The following is a 19,294-nucleotide window of genomic DNA, read 5'->3' as shown; positions in this document are numbered from 1 at the left end:
ACAGACGTGCACAACCACGCCCAGCTAATTTTTCCTATTTTTACTTGAGATGGGATCTCGCTCTTTTTTAGGCTGGTCTCAAACTGATGACCTCAAGCAATCCTCCTGCCTCGGCCTCCCAGAGTACTAGGATTACAGGCATGAGCCACTGTGCCTGACCAAGAGAAATCTTGAAGCTTAAAAATTGAGAGATATTTGGAGACTAGGTAGACCTATTAAAAAGAAAGATATCTTGAGGATATTTGTGTTCCACAGATATTTTACATCCTCCTTACCAATATAGTAAGTACTTTGCCCAATTTTTAGAAGATATATTTCTTCCTGAATTCAAAATAGTAAACATAAGAAATACGAATAATGTAAAAACTAAACTGAAACACAACTTGCAACCGAACTAAATTTCTTTTAAAAACTACCTCACCATTTTTCATTTAAAGAAAACTGGCAAGACAGTGTCTTCAATAAATGGCAATAACTAGTTCATTGTAAGATTTTTTTTCTAAAGCCTTACTGCCCCCAAGTTCATTTTCTAGTGACATTTTGTAGGACCTTTAGCTGATTAATCTTTCCTGAGTGGGACTAAGAATCTGAATTCCTCTAGCCCTGACTCCCTGAAGCTGATGCAAGCCCTGCTGAAGAGAAGATGAATAGTTGAGCCTTTTCACATGTGTATTCCAGTGTGAGGAAGAAATATGCACTGAGTACGTGTGTTTGAAATCTAAATATGTAAAATGTGGAGGGGGTTTAAAAGTCTGGTGTGTCATGTCTGTTCCCAAAGTAGAAAAACTTTGTAACAACATAACAGAGCATTCCTCAGTATGATTTCTGACATCCTATTTTTCTGTTGCTCAGTGCTACCCTCAAATATACTATATAATATCTAATATATGGGAACTTTTGGAAAATCCTGGGTATAGGTTTGAAGTGAATGATCTGCCGCCTGCTGTTTTTGTCCTTACCTTGCTGTGGATCCTCAAAATGTTTGACCAGCATAGGTTCTTTTCCTCCTGTCGGGTTCTCTGTCCCTGCTGCATAGTGCTGGCTCAGAGCATGGCATACTAAGGATCTGGTTGACATCACTAACAAGGCTCTAGAGCTGTGCTGTCTGGTGACTGCTGAGCACTTGAAATGTGACTAGTGCAACTCAGGAAGTGAATTTTTAATTTTATTTGTGTTTAATTTTAATTTGTATTCAAATAGCAACATGGAACTAATGGCCACCATATTGGACCATGAAGGTATAGAACATTTCCATCATCACAGGAGATTCTCTTGGACAGCACTGCTCTAGATATCTCATTCTAAGACGCCTGTTGGCCTGGGCACAAATCTCTGAACAACTCGACTGTTTGCTCAGCATCCTAATTTATCAAATGGAGATGGAGTATGGATGCCCTTTAGTTGCCAAGAATATTAATATGTGAACAAAATCACTGTGCAGAGCTTTGTTTCCTAAGGAAAAAACACCTTTAAATAATACTGTAGAAAACAGCTGATGGCATTTCTTAGAGTAATAACTGTTAAAAGATGTCTAGTAACTGCTAGCAGAGTGGTTTGTTGATCGAGAAAACTTAATGCTAGTGTATCTTTGAAGGATTTGTAATCTATCTCCTTTCCTATATAGGTACTTAAAGCTTTCACCAAAACACCCAGAATCAAATACTGCTGGAATGGACATCTTTGCCAAATTCTCTGCATATATCAAGAATTCAAGGCCTGAGGCTAATGAAGGTAAAAAACAAAAAATTGAATTGACAATTGCAAAAAACTCCCAAACAACAACAAAAACCTATTATTATGACAGTGATTATAATAATCACTTTTTAAGCATTCCTACACATTAAAAACTGTCTTTCAGAGTTGATCAGAAATTTGATAATAAACTAGGATAAGTCTTCAAATTGCTGTTTCTCTGTGTTTCTTCTAGTGGCATAGTGCCTAGCATATAGCGGGTTAGTGATAAAATGTATGTTGAGTGAAGTTGTTCTCGCAGTCTGTTGAGAAGTTACTGTGAAGATTTAACAGTACATCAGAACAATGGATTATGTGGTTGTGGTGACTTGGAATAGATTGATGGAGCTTAATTTAAACAATCATGAAATCTTTTGTTTACTATTTAATGCCTAAAATCAGCCTGAATGGTTTTTTTTGTGCTAATTACCCTTAAAGAACAATTTTTGGAGTTGCTTTAAGAAAGTAATTAGACTCTCACTAACCTTCCAAATTTCTCTGCATCCTAAAACTAGAATTTTATTTTCAAGTGGTATTTTAATGGTGAGAATTATTTAGGTAGTACAGACATAATTTTCTTTTATTTATTAAAGGCACTATTTTATCATTTCATTTGCCAAATGTACATATAGTGAAGGGAAGTCTCTTTTAAAAGAGGTTCCATTTAATGAACTGTGTCTTAACTATAGCATTCAATAATTTCCCTTTCTCTTCTCTTCCGAGTGCTAAGCATTGTTCTCTCTGGGGAAAACTGTATAGAGAACCTTAGTATTTATTTAAAAGTAACAACAATAACCAATAAAGCTAGCTCTGAAAAATACTGTAATTCATCATAGTTTTAGCTAGTTTGGTAGCTTGGGTATGGATCTTTTGACTGAAAATTTGTGGCAGCAAATGAACAAGAATACCAAAGGGGAAAAATCAGTGCTGGTTAAGCAAGAATAAATATCTTTTAAAAACTGACATACTTGCTGATTTCCTACATTATTTCAGCAGGAAGATTTCCAAGCTATTCGGGCTATTTTTTATCATTAAATTTAAAAATTGCAGCATTTTATAATATAGTATTGAATTTCAGTGTCTTTTGCTCTTGGTTTCTGCAATAATAGTCACTGCATGAAATGTTTTTCTACAGTGAAGGGAAGGGAAAATTTTAGTACTTAGGCCTGGCTTAAATCTATCAATAATGTGTTCCAGTAGCCGCCTTAGTTTGGAAGCAATTTTCTTTAGTAATTGGCTTTTTTTCCTGACTAATGTTTCTGTCTAAGCAATTTACACACTAAGTAGATGGTTATATTGGAGCCCTCCTTTCCACAATGTCTTTTCTGTTCTACGCTTCCTTCATGCAGGCTAACTGTACTTTTCATGAAACTATCCTTTTCTATCCAGATTCTCTTGCTGCATAGCTCTTTGAGTAATCTTAGTTAAAGTTAGACTGTTTTTATTTCTCTGTGTGGCTTTTGGAAGCTGGAAGATGGTTGAATTTCTTCTAACACTTGGTGGGGAGGAGAAGGGAATACAGTGTGTTTGCTTTTGCTTTGGGAGATGAGAGAAGAAAAGGGAAAAAGTGACTCATTTAAGTATAACTTTGTATTCTATTTTTTCCTATCAATTTGTTACTGTCTTAAGTAGCCACCTACTCTTTAACTGTCCTCAGAATGTTACAACCAATAAGAACAAACAACATAGTGCATTACACAGTGCATAACCTGGAAGGCTTTTATATTAAATTACCTATTGGTAAATAAAAATTCCAGTTGCCAAGCAACTTCCTTCCACAGGGACCTGTCACTGCCATGAGACTTTAGAAGGCAGTGTTCTAAATCACTTTGGAGCTTAAAGGGTCCCTCCTTATGTATGTTTGTTGTAGGTCTCATATCTGTTTGGTGCAATTAAATGCCTTTAATAATGCTAGGAAATTAGTGATTCACCTCCTTATTTCCCCAAACATCCACTCCAATATTGACAGTTTACACGGAGATGGATTTGTCATTTTACATGGTAAATCAGAGTAGACAAGTCTTTGATTAGTTTTTACCAGCCTATTATATATTTCACAAAATCCGGTATGTTTGGAAAATTTTAAGACTTTTTAGGACCTAATTCTAAATAAGGGATTAGATGTCTAGATGCTACGGTTTGGGACTAGTGAAAGTGAAAGTGAAGGGCCAATACTTAGATTGGGGTATAAAGTAAATAAGATTTAAAGAATAAAATAAAAGGAAACATTGATGATAGATAAGATATGTAATTCTTTTAGTAACATGTTCAGGTTGGGAGTAAAAGTTTGTGTAACCTTTTAGGCATTAAAAGAAAAACCAGTGGGTAATTCCTTTGATGGGGATGCATTAGGTATAATCTGTCCGAGATCTTCTGTTTTTTCAGGTCTGTGATATTATTAATTTATATAATTTACTAAGATATCAAATGAAACTAGTCTGGTGTTTATAATATTCTTTAGAGAAATGAATTTGGCATCGTTGAATATACTCTGAGACATGTTTCATAATGTCCAAGTTCCTATGTTTAAGTGGAGGCAAGGACTCTAGAGGTCCTGATTAGTTCCTTTTTATTCAGGACCCCCTCTTGTCCTTTCCCTCTCCCCTCTCCCCCATCCCTGTTCTCCGTCTTTTTCTCACTTGCTCTCTTGCTTTCTCTCAGGAAAAGTGTAGGAGTCAGAGGATGGTGGTGTTCATCATTGTAGCTGTGAAACTGCATTGTATATTTAATCACCTCAAAATACCTATTACCTCTCTCCATTTCCCATGATGGAAACCTAGGCTTTAAGACTTGTCTGTATAAGATTACCCTTTATTAAAACTAGCAGTAACTTTAAAATATAGTTTTAGCCATGTAAATGCTTGTAATCTTTAGCCTTTGTTGTCTTCATCATAAATTGCATCATTTTTCACTAACAGAAATACTGTTGTTACATTTAATGTTTTCTGCCTTGAATTTTATTCATTCAAATCATTTAGGTAATAGAGATACATGCTTGTTGAAGTTAAAATAGTATAGCAATAAATTTAATAAAACTTCATTGCCCCTCCTTAATCATATTATATGACCTCCAACAGTTTTGTGTTCATTCTTTTTCTGTGTAATTTTGCAAACATTTTATGTAAATGTGTATTATGTACATATTCACATGCAGCTGTCTTTTTCACTTATGTGGTAGAAATCCTTCCATATCACAATGTAGATCTACCTCAGTTTTTAGAAATTCTGCTTAGTATTCTTTAATATGGGTTTTTATTGAGCCATTTCCCTGTCGATAGACATCTAGATTGTCTTTTTACTGTGACAAACAATGCTGCCAGTGAATGTCCTTGAGGTAGGTTCCAAATAAATCAAAAGATTTGTGCATTTTAAATTCTCTGTTTTCATCCAATTGTTCTCAAAATCTATACCAGTTTATATTCCCGCTAATATAATAGTATTCATTTTCTCACACTCTGACCCTGGTGAATGTGTATGAATGACTTTAATTCTGTTGTATTCTCATAGGCAAAAAAGGGTGTTTTGATTTTCATAATTAATTTTTATTTATTTATATTTTGTATTTTATTTTGTTTTGTTTTGTATTGTGTTGTGTTGTGTTGTGTTATGTTATGTTATGTTATTTTATTTTTTTGAGACAGAGTCTTACTCTGTTGCTCCAACTAGAGTGCCGTGGTGTCAGCCTAGCTCACAGCAACCTCTAACTCCTGGACTCAAGCAATCCTACTGCCTCAGCCTCCGAAGTAGCTGGGACTACAGGCATGTGCCACTGTGCCTGGCTAATTTTTTCTATATATTTTTAGTTGTCGGGCTAATTTCTTTCTATTTTTTTAGTAGAGATGGGATCTCACTCTTGCTCAGGCTGGTTTTGAACTCCTGAGCTTAAATGATCCTCCCGCCTTGGCCTCCCAGAGTGCTAGGATTACAGGCATGAGCCACCGTGCCTGGCCCATAATTAATTTTAAACTGATTGTGTCACCTCTGTTGCACTTACTAATTTTTTTAGAGCTTTTCAAATAGCTTTTTAGAAATATCAGCATCACTACAGCATGGGTATTGGAGAATAATAGTTATGAATGACAAAGAGCTACTTTCTGATGGCCTGCTACTGCCTTCTAGTGGTTAATCTTGACATTTTCTTTATTTTAACTAACCTTATTATACTCCTTTACCATAGTCTTTAAAACTTTGTTTATTGAATGGTGCTGTTTAGTACCTCTTGGTACTGCTGATTTTGTTTGTTTTATTGGCCATACCTTATGCCGATATATAAAAATTATATCAAACTAATTCATCATTCTTTGTTTTTATTAATATACTCTTTATTCTGACATTTTTTTCTTTTCTTTTTTTTTTTTTTTGAGACATTGTCTTACTGTGTTGCCCAGGCTAGAGTGCCATGGTGTCAGCCTAGCTCACAACAACCTCAAACTCCTGGGCTCAAGCAATTCTTCTGCCTCAGCCTCCCAAGTAGCTGGGACTACAGGCATGTGCCACCATGCCCAGCTAATTTTTTCTACATATTTTTAGTTGTCTGGCTAATTTCTTTCTAATTTTTAGTAGAGACGGGGGTCTCGCTTTTGCCCAGGCTGGTCTCGAACTCCTGACCTTGGGTGATCCTCCCACTTTGGCCTCCCAGAGTGCTAAGATTACAGGCGTGAGCCACCACGCCCGGCCTGTTCATTGTGATCTGATCAAAGAACAAGTCCTTGTATTCTAATACGTATTTATTCTTGTTCACTGTTTTTAATAGGAAGCATACTGAATCTTTTAGTTCTTTTTTAGTTCTTTTAAAACCCTGAGATTCTGCCTTTTTTTTTTTCCTTTTAGTACAACCATGAAAAGTTTTCATCATGCCCTTGATTCCTTACTAACCTAGCTGTTTCTCATACTGTATTCTTTTGTTAATTTATAAACTTTACATTTCAGTTAACTGTATGCATTATCACTACCTTGCATGTAATTAATAAAAAGTTGTATCTGGTGCTTTGCATTTTTGATCTTTTATTTTTAAATGGCTTGATTCCCTGTCACTTCTCTAGTTCCAGCTGAGCACTCTTAATGCATCAACTTTATTTTACTGGGTTCTAGCGTCTTTCTGCTTACGTTTCCTCTAAGAAATAAGCTAGCTTAATCATGGCTATGGGTAGGGTGATCTTTTATTAATAAAATAGGTAAATTTTTGATCTTGTCACTTATCACTTGAGGTGACACACTCCAATTTGTTTGGTATTTTCCTAAGTCAAAAATATTACCGGCTGGGCACAGTGGCTCATGCCTGTAATCCTAGCACTCCGGGAGGCCAAGGAGGGAGGATCACTTGAGCTCAGGAGTTCAAGACCAGCCTGAGCAAAAGTGAGATCCCCATCTCTACTGAAAATAGAAAAATTATCCAGGTGTCGGCTACTGAGGGGGTGGGGGACTGAGGCAGGAGAATCACTGGAGCCCAGGAGTTTGAGGTTGCTATGAGCTAGGCTGATGCTACTGCACTCTAGCCCAAGCAACACAGTGAGACTCTGTCTCAAAAAAAAAAAAAAAAAAAAATATATATATATATATATATAGTACCAATTCTTCTTTACATGTTAAAAGGCTATTGTGTTCTATAGCAATATGCAGTGTCTACCTCATTCCCACTCCCACAAAAGAGGTAACAACAGTCAAGTACAAATTTCTAAACTTATCTGACTTTAAAGTAATTCTACATTTTCATGTATTCATTCTATGTTTTCTTTTTTCTTTTCCTCCCCTCCCCTCCTCCTTTTCTTTTCTTCCCTTGGCAAGAAAGATATAGCAAGTTAGAATAAGAGATATTAAGAGAAAACAAGAGATAATAAATTATTTTTAAATAATGGGGAAGCCATCTCAGAGTGAGCAAGAGAGAGGAGCCCTGTACACCTATAGTTCCTTTGCTCGTTCTCAGTTTCCTGGATCTCTCACAATTGTGTGGATCATTTTTGCTGAATGTGATTCTAAAGGTTCGAGATTGTCTTATCCCGCTTTCATCTCACCAACCTCCCATATAACACAGCTGCTAAAAAGCACTTCTTGAGCTGGGTGAAAGAAATAGCAATCTGGCACTTATAGCCTTTTATCTCACTGGTTTTATGTATTGTGTGTTTCACCCCTACTAGAGTGTAAGCTCCCCAAGGGCAAGCATTTTTGTCTGTTCATCCCTATGTTCTTAGCTCTTGGAGCAATACTTTGTACCTAGCAGGCATTTAATAAACATTTATAGGAGGAAGGAACAGTTGCAGGAAGGAGAGAAAGGAGACAGAGGTGGCACAAGAGGAAGAATGGAGAGAAAGGAGGAGGAAGGAAGGTGGGGGAGGAAAGAAGGCAGGTCAGTTTTCTCAGCCTCCTCATTCTACATTTTCAACTAATTTCTTTTTGAATCTTCTTCATATATTTTAAGAAACCCAAAACTTTTATACATAATCATCAGCCTTTCTGAGTCTTGGCCAAGTGTTCACCAGTCCAATTTGTGCTTAAGTAAGTTTTATGAATTTTAGGGGATATAGAAGAAACACAAAACACAGACTGTACTTTTAAAGAACATATAGTCAGGAAAGCAAGAATGATGAATTACTTGAATAGCAAGAATTAGAAGGAAGATGTATATGATTTTGTTTAATATAAACTATCCCTGAGTTTAAAAGTTTAACAACTTAAAAAAATCTGTTAGTGTTAGGGCTCATATCATGTACTAAACATAACTAATACATTTTAAAAACTATATTATAAACTAGAAGGTATTCAGTTACCAGACACTGACTTTACAATAACTTTAATATGCTCAGAAAATAAAAAAACAAGATGGAGAATTTCAGCAAAGTGGAAATTAAAGAATCAAATGGAAGTTCTAGAATTTAAAAATACAGCATCTGAAATTATGAACTCAATAGAGAAATTTAACAGTTTGGACAATAATTAAAGAAAGAATTAGTGAACTAGAAGATTGGTCAGAAGGAGATATCTAATAGAAGCCCAAAGAGACAAAAGGACCCCCCAAAAAAAAAATACAGAAGAGTGATAAGACATGGAACACAATGAAAAAGGTGTCTGACATGTGTAACTGGAGTCGCAGAAGGAGAGAAGAAAATGGAGTAGAAGCTGCATGTAAAGAATTATTGCCAAGAATTTTCCAAAATCGATGAAAGATGGTAAGCCATGGAATCAGCATTATAAAACCCAGCAAGCAGCACAAATATTAATATAAAGAAAACTGTACCTTTATACATCATAGTCACATTGCTGAAAACCAGAGACAGAATCTTAAAAATGTCAGAGAAAGCCCTTTAAGAGAATAGCAATAAGACTGAGCACTGATTCTCAATAGGAACAGTGGAATTCAGAAGACAATGGTATGAAATCCTCAGTGAGCTGAAAGAAAGCAAATTAGAATTCTGTAAGTAGTGAAATACTAAGTGAAAGCAAACACATCTAAATATTTTATCTTTGCTTCAAGATGTGACATTTATGTTTACAGCCCTGGATTGATATACTTGCTAAACTAGTCAGCCTTTTCTGAGGATTTACCATCCAATTTATAATTCCAAGTCATAACAAGTTAAATTCCAGGATGTCAAAATCTCTTTCCTTTGATGCTGAAAATAAGGCAAAGTTTCTAGTCTCTTATTTCTGGATCTATAAGGTAGGATAACATCTCTTCCTATGCCCTGTGGTTACTGTGAGAATCAACTCTCTTAATATATATTCACCAAGGTTTTTAGCTGAAAAAGAATGTAAGAATGTGATGATTTTTATTTATGAATTTTAAAAAGTAGACATTTTCAAACAAAAACTGGTAGAACAAAATTGTCACAAGAAGGAATTGAAAATGTGAATAGTCTTATGTCTGTAATTTAAAATCTGTAAGTTTTCTTACAATTAAAAGGAAAACTCCAGATTCAGATGGCTTCATTGATGAACTAACTCTTCCAAGCATTTTGGGAAAAGTAACATCAGACTGGCACATACTTTTCCAGGGAACAGAAGAGAGGGAATACTTTCCAACTTGCTTTTTGAGCGCAGCCATGATACCAAAAGCACACAAAAAGATCAAAAGAAAGGACATTTTCAGGCCACTCTCTCTCTTGAGCACAGATGCAAAACTCTGACAAAAAGTGTGCCAAATTCAGCAAAATGAAAAAAGATAATGCACACAATTTAGTTGGGTTTCACTCAGGAATGGAAGATTATTTAAACATTCAAAAATCTGAATAATTTGTCAGATCAATAAAGGAGAAAAATTATATGACCATTTCAGTAGAAGCAGAAGAAAGCATATGATAAAATTTATTACTTTTTCACAGTCAGCATGATATTCATTGTTTCTTAAAAGAGTCTTAGCAAACTAGGCATAGTGGGGAACTTCCTTAATCTTGATAAGTTCTACAAAGAACTATAGCCATCATCATACTTAATGAGAAAATAGTGAGAGATTTCACCTCAAGATTGGGAACTAGGAAAGGATCCTCACTGTCACCACTTCTACTTAGCATTTTACTGATAGTCTTAGCCAGTATAATAAGGCAAGAAAAAGAAAGGCATGAGAATTGTAAAGGAAGGAATAAATATATCAGTATTCTGAAATAATATAATTGTGTTTGTAGAAAATCCAAGAGAATCTACAGATAAACTGTAAGAAAAAAGTGAATTAGCAAGGTTACTGGATATGGGGCCGTTATAAAAATCAGTTGTACTTTTGCATAGTAGAGTAATCCAGTGATACGGCACTTTGTAGGAGTCTGCCTCGTATGAAAGATTGAGCTGGGATTCGAAGGCATTTCCAACCTTGAACTCCGAGATTCTGTAAGAGTGTATTTCTTCCCTTTTAATCTTCTTCAAAGATTCTTCTTCCTACCTGTCCTTTAAATGATGTTCCTTAGTACTTTCCCTAGGCCCTCTGTGTCTCCCCTACTCCACGATTTCATTGTTCATTTATGTTCTTAGAACTTCCAAATGTTCCTCCAGCCCAATCTGTGCCACTGAAACCCTGTCTATTGGACATCTCACATGTCTTTATAGGCACCTCAAACTCAGTATATTAACTGAACTCATCTCCACATCCTCTAAATCTGCTTCACCTCTAGGAAGGTAAATATTTCAGTAAATGGCACCAGCATTCACCCTGGGTAGTGTTAGTTTGTTGAACAGCTTCTCTGCGCTACCCCATCTCTCCAAGATCTAAACTCTCTGGGAATAGGAACATTTTATGTTCTATTCAACTGAGAAATTTAACAATGCTTAAAACAACCCTTGGCACATAGTAGGGACTCAAGTTACATTATGTTGAATACATCTATTCCCCTTTCTCCATATTCACTTTGATGTCTGAGCTCTGTTGGTTTATCTCCTAAAATCTCTTCATTCCTTTTTGTGCCTACAGCCCCTTACCTAAGACTGCCACCTCTTGCCTGGACTACCACGAGGGGACCAAGGGATGAGTGGGTGGCAGCAGTTTGGGAGAAGAGGTATTGGGTTAGGATATATTTATGTTGCTGGTGAAATATCTAATATGGAGCATGTAAAACTTCACCTTTTTCCTTTAAGGACCCAACTTTATTCAAACTTACAACTACGTGGATGGTCACCTAATGATATTTAACTTTCTTTTATGGCAAGTTACCGTAATCATCAGTGTGAGTTGATCTATTCTGAGCTTGAGAGGGGAAGGTGGATTGGGAAGTAAAGGGTAAGAAGGGATAATAGAAGATTTATCTGTTGTTAGTCCATATTTCTTTAATGACATTCCCATTCCTTTCTGCTAAGGGTCACTAACCTTGACTTTCCAAATGTACAGTGCTGGTGCATGGGTGATTCAGGGGTAGAATTCTCAGTTGCCAAATGTACAGTGGTGGCTCTGTCCCTCTTCTCTCTGAATCATAATAATCATAGCATCTTAATATATTTGGCTAAAGAGGTTCCTGCTTCAGTATTGTAAATTGAACTCTCTAATCTCACCTCTGTGCTTTTTGTATAAGATAGTGCCTTTCTTGGCTTCTTCTGTGAGACAGTGCAAAAACCCCAGGGTTTCACTTGGATTGTTTGTATTGGAGTTTCTTAACATATTTCTTAGTGATAAATCCAAATATCCTGGGGGAGTAGGAATTAAAATTGAGAGCAGGAATCTCTGTCTCTGCAAGATTTTCTTCCCTTGATTTGAATTAATGTTTGCCTTTTCCCACCCATTTTTCCCAGTTGAAATGTCGACTGTGTAGGGCTAGCTGTGTTCACGTGTGGGGCATTTAGTTATTAACAAGTTTTTACAAATATCACTGTCTGAAACTATCTTGCTTATTATACACTTACTTCAACAAATTTGTCTCATCCCCCTACCATGTAAACAAGGCGCTAGGAGAGCAGGAACCCCGTCTGTCTTGTTCTACATCTGCAGTACCTAGCGCTAGAGTAACCATTTGATAAACAATTACTGACTGAAAGAGTAATGCTTCTACTTTGGGGATTGGGGCTTACAGTGTTCTCATCTGTTTTTCAGCCTTAGAGAGGGGTCTCTTGAAAACACTGCAGAAACTGGATGAATATCTGAATTCTCCACTCCCTGATGAAATCGATGAAAATAGTATGGAGGACATTAAGTTTTCTACACGTAAATTTCTGGATGGCAATGAAATGACATTAGCTGATTGCAACCTGCTGCCCAAACTGCATATTGTCAAGGTAGGCCTATGGATGTGGTGTGACATTGCTATTACCCAGCATTGTATTTACTAAGGTAGCACTTCCTTTGTGCTTAAAATATTTCTGATCTCATATGAGTAGCAGCCCCCCAAATAGTGTAACTTAATGTGATTTAGGCAATATTTGAAACATTGTGGAGTTAATTAAATGGAACATTATGTCTTAAAATCGAGACATATTAGAAAGAGGAATTTTTTTTTTTGTGACTGCATAAAAATATCTTTCAAAGATGTAATAGATGACTTTGAATTGGAGTTTGCTATAATGATTTATATTGTCAAATTCTGTTCTGTGATCACCTGGCCTTTTCTATTCAAGGCAAAAAATATTGATTATTTATTATGTGAGACACTGGGTAGGCACATTGCTAAGTATATAGAATAGTAATAACCACTATTGTGCAGCAAAGATCTAAGATAAGGAAAACAGTGATTTAACGTGTGTGTGTGTGTGTGTGTGTGTATTAAAGTATTTATCTAATGATTACACCTGGCAGTCTTTCTGGATGTCCTAGGCAGGCATTTGCAGTCACTGTTACACTGGGGGATCTCTGGGGTAGCTTGCAGTCTTGGTCGTTATTTAAAACTCTAGTTAGAATGATAGCAACAGACTTCTTTTCAAATAGAAGCAGTTCTCAAAGATTTATGGCATCAATAATTGGCTCTAAAATCAGAGATATGTCTCATTTATAAGCCATGGAAAATAAATCCGTTAACTTTTGATCTCTTTGTATTTCAGGTGGTGGCCAAAAAATACCGCAACTTTGATATTCCAAAAGGAATGACTGGCATCTGGAGATACTTAACTAATGCATATAGTAGGGATGAGTTCACCAATACCTGTCCCAGTGATAAGGAGGTTGAAATAGCATATAGTGATGTAGCCAAAAGACTCACCAAGTAAAATAGCACTTATGACAGAGATATCTTCATGTCTTCCCCTAAGAATATGCTTTTCCTAACAGACTGCTTCTCTTCCTAGAGTAGAAATTATATTTTGCATGAACATGCAGTTATTCAAGATTAGGATCAAGGATAGACAAGGTATAGTAGTTATCTTAAAATATACACTCCTAAGCAGTATTATTTTGAAATCCTTTTACCCTGCCTACCTCCCCCACCCATATCCTCCTCTCCTCTAATTAGGAGACACTCCATCACAAACTTTCCACTTTAGAGGTAGTTTGCCATCTCTCGGGAGCCCTAACCATTGTGTCCATTCACTGGATAGATGGCAGAACTTTGGAGGTGCAATGTGTAATGTTAAAATAGTAGCCATGACTTCATCAGGCAGCCCCAAACTGGTGCATAATGCATGGTACAAGGAATATTTATGTATTTTTTGAAATTTTGTAATATTTAGTAAGAGTATATGAAAGGATTGCTACTGTATCAGAAATACTCTGTTTCAATTTAGTCTGTCCTGGATATGTACTAAAGAATATTGCCACCAGAGAAGAGAGCCTTCTACAGAAAGTCACTACAGATTTTGCTATTTTGCTTTGTAGATATATTTTTACTTTTGCTTAAAAGCATTTATCCTTCATACCAATTGAAACATCTGACACTATGCAGAAGCTAAAAGTTTAGAGGAAGAGATGGTTTTTTCAAGATCTTCTGCAAGCATTTTATACTTACAATCTGATGGGCATCTGAGACTCTGTCTTAATGTGTTTGTTATATATATTTTGCCCAGTGCCATTCATTTGGAACATTATTGCTTTCTTCCTTTATTTTAAAAAGCCCCTTTTAGGTAAGCATAGAGCATGCTACTTGTAGATTTTTTGAGCAACACTACATAAACTGATACTTAGTTGATTTAGCTATAGCAGTACAATGACTAGTAATGTAAAAATTAACACAAATTAACCTACAGAATGAAGGGAGGGTTTGTCAAAATATGAAGTAAATTTTTGTTTCTAAAGCATATTTAATGTAGATGGTCTAAAGAATGCATTATCCTTCCTATATTAAAACAAAATAAAACAGACTACCAATTTTCTTTTTTCACCCATTAACCGTGCTTAGAGGATTGTTCACTCCTGTTGGACTAAATTATAGTTGTTATGGTGAGTGACTGTTTGCTGCAGTTTTGCCTGATCTCAATCATTATACTTCCTTGAGTTAAATTTTTCTACAGCCATGTTGAGGAATAGCACCCTGCATGTGTTTTTGTTTTGTTTTCTTTTTAAATCAAAGTCCTAAACAAGAATTCTTTGTGCTCTAACAAAAGAAGATAAAGTTTGTGAAAATAAAAATTTACTATGCATTTATTCTTTAAAAAAACAAAACGGACTTTCTGAGTACAAATCTGAAGACTGTGCTTGTGACTATAATACATTTTTTGTAATTTTTTATACCTAACTTGTGCAGAAAGTGCTATTTCTCATGAGCTATTTTTTGAAATTTTAAGTATATTGCTTTAAAATGGCAGTGGTTTCCCCCCTTTGATATGCTAATATTTAGTAAGTACTGGCTTTATGGAAGCAGCCTGATTTTTATAAGCATACTGCTTTTTTAACCTATCAGTAAATTAGCTTAGTATAGAAAGATAAGAAAAGCTCCATATTGTATCCATTTGGCTCAGGGAAATTCCTTTGCCTTACCTTTCTTAGAACTCCTGTTGCTGATCAAAAGTTTGAGTACCTATCTTTTTGTTAGTTAAATATTGGATGATGATTTATCTGGTTCTAGGAAGAAGCACTATCCAGTTATTTATTGAGAAATTATATTGCAGTAGCTTCAGTAGGTGTGTCCAATCTGTATCAGTACGCAGGCAGGTATCATCACTATTCATTTACATTTTAAATAGTGGCAGCTTGGCATTCAGGTGATATTGAACCTTGTGTCATAGCTTAAGGTATGAAAACCATTTGAGAGAAGGGGATATCTGTTCTTTCTAGTGAATGGTGGACTAAGTGGTGCAGAGTGAAGGGCTAACAGAGGAAAGAGCTCCATTCCTCAAAATAGAGTGATGGAAAACCCATTCTGAAATGCAAAGTATTTTCACTTTGGATATTTATTCTCTTCATTGTTTTTTATTTATCCAGTGATTACACCTGGTTCTCCCTGGATGTTGAAGAAAGGCAGATAATATTATGACTTTGACAAAGGCAGAATTATTTTCCTCTGTATAAAGACAGATTTTATTATTACTTTATCAAAGAAGTTAGTTGAATGAAATTGAGATTAGCAGGTGGACAAAAGCTAGTAGAAAGGATGATCCTACAGCATTCTTTTACCTTATTAAATGTTTGTGGAAAGATCATAGCTTAAAATATTGAAAGATTGGGGACATAAAAGTTTTCATGGCAGGCAAGTCATGTAGTGTATGGGTTGACATAATGCAAACATCTGATTTTATTTCTACAACTAGCAAATCATTCCCCTTCATTTAAACACCCTTTATGTTTTATTACTTCAGTAAGGAGGTTAGAGTCTGAATGGAAGATCTCACTGTTTTCCAAGGGATTCTGAGAAATTTTTGTATTTAACCGTTGGAAAGCTCTCTTCTATTCCAGTTGATATAAATTCCCTTTTCTGATATAGATGCAGATTTTCTATACAGGTCTGTTATCTTTTTTTACTAGGATTGTTAACTTTTGTGATGAAATTCAAATAAGATTTCTTGGTAACCTTGGCTTTCACAATTTATCTTTAAACCCTTGAGCAATCTAAATACAATTAAGAGATTTCTGACATGTATTCATACACTAAGTGGACCCAACTCTAGAATATAGGTATTTTAACTTCTGTTGGGTTTTGAATCTCTCCAGAGTTGTATGTAGATAGCTTTTTATTTCTGTGCACTTAAAAACCCATTTAGAGAATACTACAAAGTAAAAATGAGAGGAAATAGAAATATTTTTTCATGAACATTTTGATACACATTTTATCAAGGTTATTGATTCACCAATTTCTTAACAGTGGTTATAACCAGTATTTTAATTCATAGAGAGGGAAGCATTCATTATTGATATGTGGACTTTTCTTTACTTCATCCTTTATAAATGATCAAGGTTTGGGCCACTAAAATTTTTATTATGGAAAAAAATTTCAACCCCTCAAGCCATAATGTTGAACAGAATTGGAGTATTTTCTTTAGAATTTCTTCAGCAAGCAAATGAAAGCTTATTGTAGAATGCTTGTGTTTTCTTTTCTCTCTGGAACATCAACACCAGTATATTGCTGGCAGCTATTGTATTAAAAAAATAAAGTATATTTTCACTATCATAAAAGGTTCTTTCTTTCCTCCCCTCATGAAAATAAATAACAACTTTGGGTAAAAGTGTTTTATTTGAGACTGCTTTTTTCCTATGGGTGATTTAGCACATTTAGTAGGTTTAAAGGAGAAAAACCATATGATCATCTCAATAGGCACAGGAAATAATTTGACAAAAACTTTCATGATTCTCATTCTTAGCAAATTTGGACCAGAGGTAACTTTTTTTAAAAACCTGGTAAATATTTCTACCAAGAACCTACAGCAAATGTCATATATATGTAAGAAACATTAAAGTCAGGATTGCCCTCTGTCACAGGTGCTATTCAGCTACTTTCCACAACTACTTTAGAGACATACTGGCCAATTCAGTAAGACCAGTAAAAGGAATAAGGAATGAAAAAGAAGTGACAAAATGATACTTTTTGCAGATGATGATGTGTGTTTAAAATCCCAAAAAACCTACAAATTAATAGAATTCAGCTGGATTTCTAGATACAAAATTGAGGAACAAAAATTACTAATAGTTACTAAATACAAATATTAACTACATTAAAAGTTAATAGAGAAATTGGTAACATTGGTATTCTGGAGGAAAACTGGATGACTGAGGAAAATGGGTGGGAAATTATCAATGTGTACTTTTTTGAGCTTTTACAAATTGATGAATCTGTTACCTATTCTGAAAAACAAAAATTCCTTTAAAAACAAAAGATCCTAAGTTATTTAGGGTCAGATCTAAGAAAGAATGTGCAATTCTTTTATGGAGAAAAGCACAAGACATCATTGAAAGAGTTAATATTGTAAAAATCTGCTCATTGGATAGGTATACCATGTTCATGGATGGAGATGTCAAAAGAATGAAAATTTCAAATTTTTGTCAAATAAATGGATTTCAGAAATTCATATGGAAGAGTTATATGCCCCTGAATAGCCAATATATGTCTTTTTTATTTTTTTTTTTAGCCAACATATATCTGAAGGTGGGGGAAGAAAGGGAACTTGTCTTACAATATCTCAAGACTTAGCAGAAACTTACAGTAATTGATGAGTAGGGTATGGGTCACAGCAACACAATATTCCTGCCGCAACGAGCAGAAAAAACTATATTAAAACACCAATATAACATTTTAAACACCAGAATATGTGCTAGGCAATAAGGAATTGGAATTTCAGAGGGACAAACCCTTCTGAGTGGAACTGATGGTCTCCTGAGGGCATTTGCTGATTCTGGGCCCAGAACTGAGGATTGGGTGTGGCTCAGGCAGTGGGGGCTCTACTGGAGAAAAGAAAATCACAGGGCTCTTGGTTATAGAGTACATTGGAAACCAAGACACCCCAAATACATGACTGATTTTCTCACAGGACTTTTGCTGAACTCCAGAGCAGTGCATGGCATACTGGAAGCTAAGCCTAGGGCTTCTAAAAAGCAGAGCAAAATCTCCCTTACGTTCACAATACTTAGCAGACAAATTTTCATTAGAGGGAGGGACTTGCCCAGACACACAGAAAGCATGTTAGTGGTTGCCTGACACTAGGTTTCCTGGGGGTGGGAATTGACTACAAATACGCAAGAGGGGTCTTTATGGAGTGATGGAATTGTTCTAAAAATAGATTGTAAATAGGGTGTAGTGTCCAGAATATATGAAGAACTTTTGCAACTCAAAAAGGCAATCCAATTAAAAAGTTAGCAAAGAATTTGAACTGGCATTTCTCCAAAGAAGATACACAAATGGTCAATAAACACATAAAAAGTTTAATCATTAGGGAAGTGCAAACCAAAACTACAATGAGATATCGCTTCCACTAGAATGGCTATGATCAAGGTGGACAGTAACAAGTGTTAGAAAAGGATGTGGAGAAAACTGGAACCCTCACACATTGCTTGTGACAATGTAAAATGGTGCAGCTACTTTGGAAGACAGTTTGACAGTTCCCCCAAAAGTTAGGCATACAGCTCAAAAAGTTAAATGTAGAGCTACCATATGACCCATGAATTCTAATGCTAGGTTTATACATAGGAGAATTAAAAACATGTCTACACATCTTGTACACGGATGTTCCTAGCAGCATTATTCATACTGACCTCAAACTGGAAATGACCCATCGGATGTTCATCTGATGATTGGATAACCAAAATGTGGTATATCCATGTAATGGAAAACTATTGAGCCATAAAAAGAATAAAGTAACCTGCTCAAAGAAGCCAGATACAAAAAGCCACATATTGTATGATTCTTATAAATGTCCAGAATAGGTAAATCTATAGAAACAGATTAGTGGTTGGCACTAACTAGGAGCTGGGAAGAGGAGTGACTGCTAATGGGTATGGGATTTCTTCTGAGGGTGATGACAATGTTCTGTAACTAGATATTGGGAATGGTTGCACAACTGTGAATCTACTATTAATAAAAACCACTGAATTGTATTCTTTATAAATGTCAGCTTTATGGTATATAAATTCTCAATAAAAATTGTAAGGGGGCAGTTTGTCTTGCTACAGTTTTGAATAATCTGTGTTGACAGGTTGATTGGCAAAAGTAGTGATGTAGGTTTCCTTTCTTGCGTTAAAATTCAATTTAAATGTCATCCAAAATATATTCTTAAAAAGGAAAAAATGTTCTGATGCATGCTCAAC

The 19,294-nt window shown here is 35.4% G+C and overlaps 1 protein-coding gene across 1 annotated transcript in view; it reads left to right on the top strand.

Annotated features, from left to right (window-relative positions):
• CLIC4 (chloride intracellular channel 4) overlaps positions 1-16,722 on the top strand; it is a 73,929-nt gene extending 57,207 nt beyond the window's left edge. The window contains exons 4-6 of the mRNA XM_045545961.1: positions 1,625-1,731; positions 12,233-12,414; positions 13,174-16,722. Of these exons, the coding sequence (XP_045401917.1) occupies positions 1,625-1,731; positions 12,233-12,414; positions 13,174-13,338 (454 nt within the window). The 3' untranslated portion in view covers positions 13,339-16,722. The remainder of the gene's footprint in view (positions 1-1,624; positions 1,732-12,232; positions 12,415-13,173) is intronic.
• Positions 16,723-19,294: the final 2,572 nt, after the last annotated feature.

This window comes from Lemur catta, chromosome 3, assembly GCF_020740605.2.
Source record: "Lemur catta isolate mLemCat1 chromosome 3, mLemCat1.pri, whole genome shotgun sequence".
Lineage (NCBI taxonomy): Eukaryota > Metazoa > Chordata > Mammalia > Primates > Lemuridae > Lemur > Lemur catta.
This window is presented reverse-complemented; position numbering and strand designations above follow the sequence as displayed.